The 14,083-nt window shown below is 23.1% G+C and overlaps 1 protein-coding gene across 2 annotated transcripts in view; it reads right to left on the bottom strand.

Moving 5' to 3' along the window:
- Positions 1–14,083, bottom strand: part of LOC107998470 (uncharacterized) — a 110,690-nt gene that overhangs the window by 36,003 nt on the left and 60,604 nt on the right. For both annotated transcript variants that reach the window (XM_062077700.1, XM_017057772.3), the window contains exons 4-5: positions 11,531–11,663; positions 2,018–2,132 (exon numbers count right to left, since the gene is read on the bottom strand). In XM_062077700.1, coding sequence (XP_061933684.1) covers positions 2,018–2,132; positions 11,531–11,663 — 248 coding nt within the window. The remainder of the gene's footprint in view (positions 1–2,017; positions 2,133–11,530; positions 11,664–14,083) is intronic.

Below are 14,083 nucleotides of genomic sequence, written 5' to 3'. Positions count from 1 at the left end.
TATTAATCTTTTTATTTATAATTTATTTTTAATTGTATAAATAATTAATAATTTTATCAGGCGAATTATATATAATTATATATAACATAAAATCAAAAAATAACCAATTTTCAATTTTGATTTCATCCCCTTAAAATAATTTTCGAATAATAAATAGCAATAAAAAAGAAAATTGCATAAACTCTAAATATCTTTAAAGATTCGTAATTTTTTTAATTTTTAGCTTGAGAAAAAGCAGTTAAAGCAGTTCTTAAGTAAATAAATTCATTCTATTATGTAAGCTATCTTTATTCAATATAATAAGAATTTTATATATGTGAAATGCGCCTTGACCAAAATGTTTTCGTGTTTCTTGTACAATATCAACCATCCAATTGTTGTCCAATACTAAAAATCTGTCAATCAATACGAAACAATTTTTGTTTTATCTCTAAGTTGAATTTTTTGACAACTTTTTCAATTCGTCTAGTTTTTCTTTTGTATTTTTTCACAGAAAAATGTCTGAAATTTCGAAAAAGAATTGGAACAATATCGAGTATAAAGAATTGCGCACATGTCAAAATCAAAAAATATTAATTATTTTGCGATGTTTATAACAATAATCTTCTATTTCAATAAATGTGTTTAAATATTGTAAATCTTAGCCTTAAAAATTTATTAATTAAATAATTAATCAGTATTGAATTAATATGATGTTTTTAATAAATATACAAAATGATTTCCCTTCTTTTATAAAGTTCTATTTATACTATAAATATAATCATTCATAAAATTTATCATGTATTACTTTATAACAAAATTCATTTAACCCGATAATTTTGATTTTAATTAAAGTTTGAATGCATGTAAAGTATAATGAATTTATATTTTTAAGATTATAATACAGTGTGGAATATTTTTGATGAAAAATCTCTTTGAAATAATGAAATCAATCTCCAAAGTTTCAATATTTTTTTTCGATATAACTTTGTGTGAGAATTTTTTTTCAACAAGATGATAAAACATTAAAAATTAAAACATTTTTTAAAAAAAATTTTGCTCCCTATATCAAAGATGATATATTTTAAAAAAACACATCAAAACTTTGAGCGTTAATTTCATCTCTCTAAAGCAATATTTTGTTAAAAAAAAATATTATTCTATATATATATATATATACATATATATATAAATTATTATGTTCTGAATATTCGTGAAAAATAAAAAAATTTTTCTGTTAACCTCTTCTTTTTTTTGCAAATATTTCGAAAGCTAAAAGCGAAAAAAAATCTTATTTAAAATTTTATCCTCAACGATATATTTGATAAAAATTATCAAAATCAGTTAAATGCCATTTTTTATCACTTCTAAATATATACTTTAATCGACATTTTTATACATTAACTTTTGCATTTGTTTTGATTTATAGAATTGATTCTGCAAAGATATCAAATTTTTTATTTTTTAACAATCTTATATATATATATCTTTTTAAAAATTTTTTGAGTTTAATTATATTCTATATAACATGCAACATCCATTATTTTTTTTCTTTATATGCAATCTTTAAATATTAAAACAAAAAATTTAAGAATAATAATCATGCTATGAATTTCTGCTGTATTTTTAAAAAAAATTTAAAAGTGCAAAAATTGCTAACATTCAAAAATAAAGAAAACTCGTTATATTAATATCTTACCGCGAAAGATATCTTTAATTGCACAAATATGAATTTGAAAAAACATCCATTTTATACATAATAAACTATATATGCGAGAACATTAAAAAAAAAGAAAAAAGAACAGGCAATTCGAAGCAAAAAAAAAAAAAATCGAAAAGCTTTTTATCGATTTTATTTTTGTGAAGAAATGAAGGAACATTTTCTTCCAACGATATGCAGTCCGTGTATTTCACTGAGTTTAAGTCAGTAAATATATTTTTTAAGCAATTTTGACATAGCTAAAGGACTACACGATGGGACGTATAGCTCGTTACGGTGACAACAGATTCTGCCGAAGCAAAAGTGGCAAATATTTACCCTGAGAAGCGAGCTCGACATTCTGTCAAGGAAATCCTTTGCAAATCGAGCTGTGTCATCGCCACATTGTCGGCGGACCGTATGGTGTGAACATTCCAAAAATTCCTTGAAGCCACTGCAACAGACACATTCAATTCTTAAATCGATTATTCCTATTATAAACTTGGCATTATAAACTCGATTAACAAAATCTGGATATATATTATCATAGAAACCATTATCATAGAAAACATTTCTCATGGAAAAATCTCTCGAAAGTTTTCTCGACAAAAATGATAATTTTTTTTTTTTTTTGGTAGATTGTCATCATTATATCATATTTTTATTATTTTTCTTTGCTTATCATCATTAAGATCAATGCACAATGGGATTTTATTTTTGTTAAAAACTGAAAATCGATAATTGAAAATTAAATTAATCTGATTCGAAAATTTACGTAAAGAACCATTGAGGATTTTATAAATAGGATTTTTTAAAAATTAGTTTTTTAAAAAATAAAATAACTGATGTATCCAAAATATTTAAATAATATTTAAGTAGAAAAATAAATCAATAAGTTTTAAAATCAAAAACCAAAATGATAAAATTTTTAAATAGAAAAAGTAATTTGTTGTTAGTTTTCATTTAATATTAAAATTTACTAATGTTAATATTTATTATATTAACATTACATGAGAAATATAAGTTTCGTGTAATAAAATATTAAAATAACAAATAACAAAAACTTTATCATCCGGAAAGTTTATCAAGAAAGAATTAAATAAAAAAAAAATACAATATCGTTAAAAGAGTTAAATTATAATTTTTCAATGTTTAAAATTCGTAAAAAATATTGTAGTATTAATTCGAATTTATAATATTTTTAAATTATCTACAAACTACTAAGATATTCATAATTAGAGTAATTTCATGGTACATGCATTTTCATAAATTATATCTTCATATCTAAATGATAGATATAATTCAAAGATAAGTATACACATGAATATTAAAACTCCAAAAGCGAATCTCTCGCCCTTGGAATTTCTTTAACACTCGTCTCTTTTTTATGAACGAATCTTGTTTTCCTTTCAATTTTCTGGCTGAAGCGCAGAACGAAATGCAACGCGTGAAATGATATTACGAGTGCATCTCGAGTGAAACGCATCGTGGTCGTGATTCTTGATGATAAAACGAATCGGCAGATGCGTTTAGTCTATTTTCATCATTGAATCGATGTTTAATTCATTTTGCATTATTGTTTGTTGAAAGGACATTTTTGAAATTACTGATAAAATTATATTTGGCAAAATTTATAACGTTATTTAAACTGGTAAAAAAGTAAATAATATATATTTTTTAAATATTAAATTTACATATTTAGATTATAATATACATATAATAAAATTATATCGATTATTTAAAATTTTTATTCAAATAATTTGAATAGAGAACAAGTATTTAATAGATTTCAATTTTAAAATATGTATTTAAAAACGATTAATTTATTTTCTACAAATTTGAATTTTTCTTATTAAGTACTTATGTAATAAATATTTTGTAAAATTATTTAATTTTTAATTGTTTTACGACGTATTGATAAATCTGTGCATTTTAATATTTACATTATTACAGATTTCGAAAACTTCAAAAATTATAAAATTAAAAAAAATTTTAAATATTGTTGTATTTAGTCGAAAACGAAACAATTTGTATTCGTTTAATTTTTAATACGGTTAAATATATTCTATAAAAATATTAATAAATATTAAGCGATAAGATAATTTATTTTAGTTAGTTTTAACTAATGATAAATTAAACTATGCATTCATTTAATTTTGGATTAATATAATTAAAACAAACTTAATCTTTTTCAAAGATCTATATGACATTCATATATGTATTAACTGACGAAATTTGATTTATTTGTGATTTATATATATCTCTAAAATTTTTAATCAATTATTAAATTTATTTTTATATTTTTTTAATAAAATTAATATTTATTAATGTTGAATTAATTAATTTTTTCCAATATTGAATATAAACGAATCAATGGAATTCAGAATAAAATTACTGATGATTGATGTAATTATTTATACCAGATTAGTTAAGAGAATAATTATTGAGATCTAAGATAATTCTAAAAAAAATTATATGAAAAATAAAAAGAAATACAAGAGTTTTTTTTATTTTAAATGGAATATAAAATCAATTATATATTATTCTTAAGTTAATTATCATTTAAAACTGAGAATTTTTTTCCTATTTGATATAAAAAAAGGATATTTTGCATGATTTTCTCATAACAACAATGATAATAAAATTCTGAAATAAAATTCTCTCATAAAACAATGATTAATAATAAATGATTAATAATTTTTAAATAATAAATAGAAAAATATAAAAGAAATAAATAATACAATATCGTATAGAATTATTTTGTCATAAATATATCATGTATGTCTTTATAAATACATGTATTTTAAATTAAGAGCATTTATTACGATATTACAAATCCATCGTATCCGTCATATAACATATAACATTTTTGCAATTTTCGCCTGCAAAAAGAAAGAAACATTTTCGCATAAAATGTGGTGAAAAGTATCTCATGCGAAAATAACATCAACAGAAAAATTGCACGGAAGCGTATTTCAATTTTAATTAAATGTATTTATACGATTTTAACTGAAAAGTCGTTAAATCTTTTATCACTGTGCCACGAATTTTCAAATTTTATTCCCTTTCTCGAAGAAAATCGATCAATACGTAAAATCCTATTTTTCCAACATTTTCTCAACAAAATGTTAATTATAAAAATAATGTACATATAACATTGCGTATAATTATTTATGAAATATATATATATATATATATTTAATCATCAGTTTCAACGAAATATATTATCAAAGACATGATTTTAAATAATTTTTCCCTACACGTTAATCCGCTGTTCGATCTTAATTTCCAAGTTATAAGCAAAAATATGTTCGATATCATAAATAATACTTTTAACATTTGAATAGAAACAAACAATAGAATTAAAATTAAGTTAAATTTATATAATTATATTAACAGATTGATAATACTAAATCTAATATAGATTATTATACGTTTTATATACATGAAATTTTCTGAAGGATCCGCATAAATTCTCATATTATAAATAAAAAATAAAGCTAGATTAGCATACGTATGACAATACGTTGTTATAATTATAAAAATCCATTATAAAATTATCGATAATTTTTTGTAAAATATTTCGCAAGCATCAACGATATGAAAATATTGTTCGGAAGCTTGATAATATATTTCAAAATCATTAAAATGAGGAGTATCCTTTCGTAAATAATTATGTAGAAAAAATTCACTGGTGATTGTTTCTATTATAATTTCAGGATTTAATATTTTACTTAAAAAACTCAAAGGAAAAAATTTGAATGACAAGGAATACACTGATTTGAAAACGGACTTACGCAAGGTTAGTACAATACATCAGGAGTGTCTGCAGTGCTATAAATCGACGTCAAAATGAGACATGGGTAATTCTTTTGGTATAAAACTTCCTATCAGAATTCCAGAATACTAGACGGTTATCATTTATCAAAACGTAACAGATTGAATGTTAAATTCCATTGCTTAAAAGTATTATTGATATATAAATACAATTTTTGATATAAATATTTCTCAATTGTATACTTAGAAATAATTCTTGAGATTTTAATTTTTTAATAATTTTGATAAAATAACATAAATATTTGTATTTATAATTATAAATATACATTATATTATTCTTGTATTATTCTTTTAATTATTATTCATTATTCGTTATTCTTTTAATGTTATTTATATTAACACAATTTTTTTTAGGTTCAACTTCATATCTTATATTCGAGAATAAATTTAATTTTTTTCATAATTTAAGTAAAAATAATAACAATTTAATTGAAATAATTTTCATTCAAATTATTTTTATTGAAATTTTTATACTAATTTTAGATTTAAAGATTATTTCTCTTTATTAATTTTCTACAAAAAAATATTTAAACTCGTTCAAATCATAAGTCGTGACAAACTTTATATTATTCATGTATTTTAACGATTAGATATTAAAATATAGAAATTATAATTACAGGAAGTTATTTTAAGTCATTTTTATTCTGATTCATATTTATATTAAAAAAAAAAATTAAAAGAAAAAAAAAGAGACTTGCGCATCTGTACATTTCCAGTTCGACGAGATTAAAGTTTCAACTGAATGAAGCTCGTTTACGAATCCAGCAAAAATGCAAAATATTAAAAATCTCATCTCTTTTTATTCCGCTTTAATAACGAAAATTTAAAAATCTTCTAGTCCAACATTGCAAATGGAATTTTATTATTCAACTTAACTTTGTTCAACTTAATAACAATAAAAAAAATATGACGAATGAAAAAGTAAGAAAAATAAATAAAACAAAGAATTTCAGCGATTTATAGATTGGATAGAGATTAAAATAATTCTTCGTCGATACCCTTGATGAAGAATATTGGAATTCGGGAAGAGAGAGGAAGAAGAATCGAGTGAAGCGCAATGTTCGATACATTCATTCACATCGTAGTTTCGCGTTTGCATTCTTTTTTTTTGTTCTTTTATTTTTTTTTTTTTTTTCTCGACGAAGCCATGTAAACACGAGAGAGGAAGCTTTTCACGCTGATGCCTGTACATAGAATGTAATGTCATTAGCTTATCACCGTCACGGTCTGTTGCAGCTTTTGAAATTGTGCATCACCCACTGGAAGAAGTCGAAAGAGGGAGAGGGTAGACAAAAAGAGAAACGGACAAGGGGGGTTAAGGACAAGCGAAGAAAAGGAGGGAGAAACAAAAGATGGATAAGGAAGAAAAGAGAAATGAAATGGAAAATGAGATGATCAAAGTTATAAGCAAATCAATTTACAACTTTAAATTGCGTGATAAGGAATGATAAATTAATATCGTAACAAAGCATAAGAATTGTAAGTGGAAAAATAATGGGATGGGAATGATACCATTTAACAATGAGATATAGAATGAAATATAAGAAAGGATATTATACGAGAAGATGAAAAATTAAGGAGCTTTTTGAAATAGAACCATAAAATTTATAGCTATTATTTAAAATATAAAAGTGAAACACTGGTTGACTTAATTCGCTCATTGTTTTTTTTTTCAAAAAAATTTCATAATTACAAATAAAATAAAATAATAATAATGATAAAAACACAATAAAATTTTGAAATATAAATATAAGGGAAAAGATATTAGGAAAAAATAAAATATAAAAATAAAAAAACTTGAAAAGAAAAAGTTGTTAAATAGATATAAGCAATGTATACTTACAAAATATATTATTGAACTTAAAGGTTGAATAAAATGAAAAAAAACGTATAGAAAAAAAATCATTTATTTTTTGGAAAATTAACCCATTGAATGATTTAAATTTAGTTTTAATTCTCATATATTTCTCTTTATAGATAAAAATAAATAAAACAATAGAGAAAAAAACATTTAAAAAACTTTATCTTAATTATTTGAAAAAGTATTTTTTTCAAATAAAAAAAAGTATATAAAAATTTTTATGCAAAAAATCTTGATTTTTATTAATTATTATATTAACAAGAAATTTTTATTAATTATATATAAAAATTATCATTTTTGCTTTGCAATATATAAAATGATATATTTAAATAGATTCTAAAAAAATGAAAAAAACTTATTTCAATTAATATGAACTAAAAATTGGATTTCCTCCTAAAAAATTTTTTCTATTCATAAATAAGCGAAATATTTCATAAAACACTTAATTATAACAAATAAATATACTATCAAACTGTTTTAAAAATAATTACCTATAATTAAAAAAATACAAAAAATACGATATATAAAGAATTAGAAAATAATTGATTTCGCAAAAATAATCAAAGTTTTGTAAAAGATTAAATATATGTATATGAAACTTACTTTACCTCTAAGCTCATTTTTATCTTTCTACTTCAAATATATTCTATTGTAAAATCACTCTTATATCAATTTTTTAAAAAAGTTCCAATTTACCAGCAGAGTGAATAATGCTTTCTAATCTTATAAAAAAATTTAAATAAATAAAAAAAAAAGAAAACAACGAAACTCGAAAAAAGGAAATAGAAGAATATAAAACAGTGAATTAGAAAAAATTAGATAAAAAAGAACGATATATGCGAAAAGAGGAAAACCAACCACAGGAAAAGTAAAATACGGAAATTGAATGTAAAAGATGAAAAAAAAAAAGAGAAGTGGGGACGAAGTGAAACAGAGAAGAAAAGATGAAACAGATAGAACAGGAGAAACGAACAAAAATAGAAGAAAAAGAAACAAATGCGAAAAATAGTCAGCGTAAAGAGTAAGAGAATGATGGAGGGGATAAAAAGCGGGTAGAGCGAGAATGTTAAGGACTGAGCGGACAAGAGGAAAAAAGGATTTGAAACACATCCCGTATGAACACGGCGTTCTCTTAACACTCTTATCGCGTAAATTGAATTGCACCCTCCAACGTGCATGCTCTTTTTACATTAAATCTTTTTATGCACGTCCTATTGCGTTTAATGTGCTTAATGTTATAACTCGTTCAAAGGGAATGCTTTCAACCCATCTCTGTCCTATGTCTTCTATGCTTAATTCATAATTTGTTCAAAAGCAAGTCGTTGAAACTGTGTCAGAGGAAAATATCTATAAACAACAAATTTTATAAAAAATTTTTCAAAACATTCTTTGTAACATTTTCTCATTTTCTTTTTTTTCTTAAATGAAATCTTTGAAAATTCTTAAAAATTTTTAATTATATATTCTTAATTCATAGTTATTTCTATTGAATATTTTTTTATAAAATTCTTACAAAATGTTTCCAAAGAACATAAGAATAATTAATCAAATACTTTGCGTTAACGTGAAGAATAGGCATCTCAGAGTAAGCAAGTGAACAAGAGAGGAGAGGAGAGGAGAGGAGAGGAGAGGAGAGGAGAGGAGAGGAGAGGAGAGAGAGAGAGAGAGAGAGAGAGAGAGAGAGAGAGAGAGAGAGAGAGAGAGAGAGAGAGAGAGTGAATTTAATTAAATTTTTTATATAGGAAAATATTTACGTAAGTATCATATCATGTACATTATATGTATAATAACTATGATATATTCAATCGGTTCGTTATTTAAAAAAAGATAATATGAAATATAAATTGAAAAACAAACCATTCTCTGATTAATAAAATAACAAAAATATATAGGATAAAGAATACTATGACTGTGTTTTTTTTCCTGAATAATTTTTAAATCAATGAAATTTTTAATCAGATTTGACAAATTATCGATGTTATCAGATACGTGAAAGTTATATTAATATTTTGAATATATTAAAATTTTTAATAGTTTTAATATAACGTAATATAGAGAATTTGACATTTCGTTGAATGATAGATTATATAATCATTTTGAAATTTAATGAATTAATTAATAATTAATGAATTTTTAATTGGATATGAAAATTATATTATATTAAATTGAAAATCGAAAATTGATAAATTAGGAAGGAAAAATTAATCAATTAATTTTAAACATTTAATGCATTTTAAAAATTTTTTTCATTTTTTTCTTTTTTTTCTATTTAAAATTAATTAAAAGTTTTTAAAAATAATAATGGCAAAAATAATAATAATACAGTTTTGATCTTTTTGTATAATGATTTGTATAATGTATATTTGTATAATGATAATAATAGCAATGACCTATTTTATCTTATTTATCTATTTATTGACCTAGTTATTTATATTCATTCAATTTCATATGAAAATGTGGATATAAACATTAACAAAATCCAGGATTAACTTGCAAAATTATGTTATTATATATTTAACGATATTCATGCGATTCAAATATACATTCATATGTTATAATACAAAAATATATATTAAAAAGTTCATTCAAAAAGTTTTTTAATAACACAAAACATGTTTCAAAATTTATTTATTAATTTTTCTTTTAGTTTTCATATTTAGGTTTTTAAAAATACTATAAAATACTATCTTTATAACTAATTTTGTATATTGTTTAAATCTGATATTAAAAACATCGCATTTTTATGTTAAAACATTAATGAAAAATAATATAAAATTGTATATAAAAAAAATAATAAACGAATAAAAATATTGGCGAATCAAAATTTCAAAAAAAAAAATTGCCAACGTATTAATGATAAAAGCGAAAAAAATTTATAAGTTCGATTTTCTTGGTTGGATGCATATGATAATACGATATATACAATAAAAATGGAAAAATAAAAATGCATGAATTTTATGCGTCACAGAAATTCCAGTGGAAAAGCGAATAGTGCGCACAATTTATTATTCAAAACTTGATCTTTCAACTTCAAAAAAAATATGAGAAAAGTACACAAGTGTTACGGAAAAAAATTTCAACAATTTAAACTTTCCAATTCTCTATTCAACTACTATCTTTCATCTCTAGATAAAATTTTTTTTAATTAGAAAAAGAAAATATTATAAAAAAATTTTATTCATTGTTATTTAAAACAATTTTTCATTATGAAAATGCATATATATATATATACATATTAATAATGATAAAATAAATATAAAATAATAATGATATAAGAAAAATAAATAAATGAATGTAATATATTAGATTCTCCCAAAAATTCTTTTCATTATTTGCATGCATATTGTATGGTTATAACTTGAGAAATATACACTCTGATTTTGAATGATATCGTTCATTAATTATCAATCTTAAAATCTTTTTCAAAATAAATCAATTAAAAATATTAGAAAATTAATATTGTTTAAATTATTCTTTTATAATTATTTATCAAATTCATATCATCAAATGATTTAATTATTCTTTATTATTACATTAAGCATTATTATAATATTATAACATTATCTTTAGTATTTTAATTAAATCAAAATTAAAATCGCTTCTGAGAATAGTAAATATTCCAAAGAAATGAACACATTATATATAAAGTAAATATAAAATTTATAATATAAAATATATAAAATTTTATAAATAATAAAATTATTAATATGTAATTTACTATTATTTTTAAAAAATGAAATAAATATTTTCAAAAATAGATCCGTATTCTAAAAAAAAATGAAAAGAAATTTTGCAATAATCTAATATTACTATAAAGAAAAAAAAACAAAAAAAAATTTTATAAATCAGTATTTTGCATATGGCTTTCATATTCACGTCACGACGTTCTGTGTCAAAAAGAAAATAAAAGAACAACAGATGAATTATTGTTACGACAACAATTCATGAACCGATTTACATCGCCAAATATTATTGCGATATTAATTTTTAACAGTTATTAATATTTTGAAAATTATGTAAAAATAATTTGCATTTACATAATTTACATATTCTGAAAAAATATATGCTTTGTTATCTTGTGTTATTAATGCATCTTTACAAGGAAATGTAATTGGTTTATAAATTAATAAAGATCACCTATAATATTCACTTACCAGCACAGAGATTTGAGAGATCCATTCGTGTGATTTCTCCTTTCGATTTCCTGAGTGGTTTTCTGGTATTTCTTGTAGCAAAGCTCGTATTCAGATTGTACTTTTTGCATGCATGGCGCGTGTTGAAGAAATTCTGTAAACAGAAAAAAAAACCAAATAAATGAAATTATCGATATTGAATTTTTGCATAAACATAAAAAATTATCACAAATTTTTGTCAAAAAATATTATTCAATTTTTGATTTTAATATTTCTTTATTTTAATCTCTTTATGAAATTGTAATCTTGGAATCTAAACCAATATTAGATATAAAACTAAATAAAGATGATCCAGTTGAATTTGAAAATATTTTGATGGAAAGATAAATTTGAAATTCAAACTTAAATATCTACTTAAGTAATATCTTTACTTAGGTAAGTATTAAGAATGTTTCAATTTATTATAATCAAGAAACAACGAATTTCAATCACAATCAGTGATAATCAACATTATTATAAATTTCAATAAAACTGTTATTAAATACCAAAATAATAGTAATAATATCAAGTCTTCAATATTGTTTTGGCAAACAATCCTATATTAATGGATGTTAATTTTAAAATGATAGCACGTATTTTCGTTCTTTTCCCGTGGCACATCGAACAAAAACTTGAATAAATATTAATAACAGAACTGCATGCAACTCGGCAGTTGTAAATCGAACAGGGCACTGTTTCTGTCGATTATCAATATTTACCTATAGACAAATAGGGAAAATTACATGCATGTGTTCTTCTCGTATAGTTGTATCAACTTTAACCGATTGGCTGGTTAGCTTTTTTGGTTTGTTTTGAATGTAAAATTAATTTTTCAGATTATTAATGATAATAGACAGAAACATCACATCATTTATTTCATATACGTGTATTATTATTAATTTTATAATTACATTTGTTTATATTATAAATAAATGATTACAATTGAATGATTACAATGAAAACATAAACACAAAAGTATCCTGTATCGTTTCTTCGTCTTTTATCCGGAAATTAAATTTTTTATAAAGCAAAAGAAATGATAATAGTTAAACGAATTATGTGTAAATAACAAAAATGATAGAGAATAATGTTGGATAAGATAAAATCGTTTTTGAGAGAAATACCTAGAGATATCCTTGAATTGGATATTTCTTTGAATAAAATTTTAGCTTGGCTGAAGAAACGTAATCCTGAGATTTGAGATAATATTCTTCAGTCACGCCATTTCAACTGCAAGCAATATAATCCTAAACTTTAGAAAATTTACAAAAAATAAGATTTTTTTTTTTCGAACAACAAACACTTGTCTTGCAACTTTTTCTCAAAATAAATGGAGGAATTTTTCTTAAATTTGAAAGCAAGATTATCGGAAAATAGTTCAATTCTTCGAATTTTTATACGATACGAATACGTGACGTCACATTATCCTCACTTCCATTGTTAGATTAGGCACAGCAAAGCGTGACACGTTTGATTTTGCCAAAAGCCTGATCACGTGATTTACCTTTACCTAGTTGCAGTAGCAGTGGGGATAATATGACGTCACGTCTCCTGAGGAAATTTACCAGAGAATTGAACTGTTTCTATTCAACAATTCTGTTTGGAGCATAATCAAAAGACTGATCCGCAATATTATTAGTTGCTTATGCACCATACCTACAAAATGGACATGGAGAAGAATTTCAAAAGCACGAGTTCTTTTTGAATCAAGAAAATTTTTCAAACTATTACTATTTTTATAACGTACAGAAATGTCGAATTAAAACTATTTTAAACAAAGAATTATTTGAATTTTTCTAACTAATCGTATTGAATTTTAATATTCTTGAGTTCTGAATTCAGAATTTGTTAAACTATTTAAACTATGAATCCACGTAAACTTTATATCAAATTTACACCTGAATTTTATATTTAAATTTTGTACTTATAACGTAGCAAAAAAATACTACAAAATAATCACCTCTTCGAATAGTTCAAGATTAGATTTTACTATCATTTAAAAAATAAAGAATTCCATAAAATGCATAATAATTTAAATTCATCGGCTTTGATAACACATTAAAAGCTGACAATAAAATATAGAAATTAACAGCTTATAAATATTATGATAACTGACTGAAGAAATGATGTTTTCCAAATAAATTTTATAAAATGACACGAGGCGTACCAAAACTATACGCAGGCATTGTAATTGCGTCAAAGCACAAGTTGATCAGAGACACAACTCGATCGTTCAATATCGATAATCGGGCTCGTTACGAGTCGCGTAGCCGGTATTGCTCTTAACGAGGCGCTAATCGCGTAACCGATTTCGAGATAGCAGTATAGATCGAACAGCGAGCGCAGCTCAATGACCACTCAACTCAATAACATGTTCTCTATGCCCTGGGGACTGGAACGATGTTTAGCGTGTTTCAATTCGTATATTGTTCGCTAGTGACCGGTGAATCCGTTTCCTTTGCTTTCGGCTCCAGGAATCGAATTGCACGCATATACGCTTTCACGAAATCTACGATTATAGGATTAATAGAAGAT

The sequence above is a fragment of the Apis cerana genome, linkage group LG7, assembly GCF_029169275.1.
Source record: "Apis cerana isolate GH-2021 linkage group LG7, AcerK_1.0, whole genome shotgun sequence".
Taxonomy (NCBI): domain Eukaryota; kingdom Metazoa; phylum Arthropoda; class Insecta; order Hymenoptera; family Apidae; genus Apis; species Apis cerana.
The sequence above is the reverse complement of the archived record's forward strand: the minus strand, read 5'-3'. Positions and strand labels throughout refer to the sequence as shown.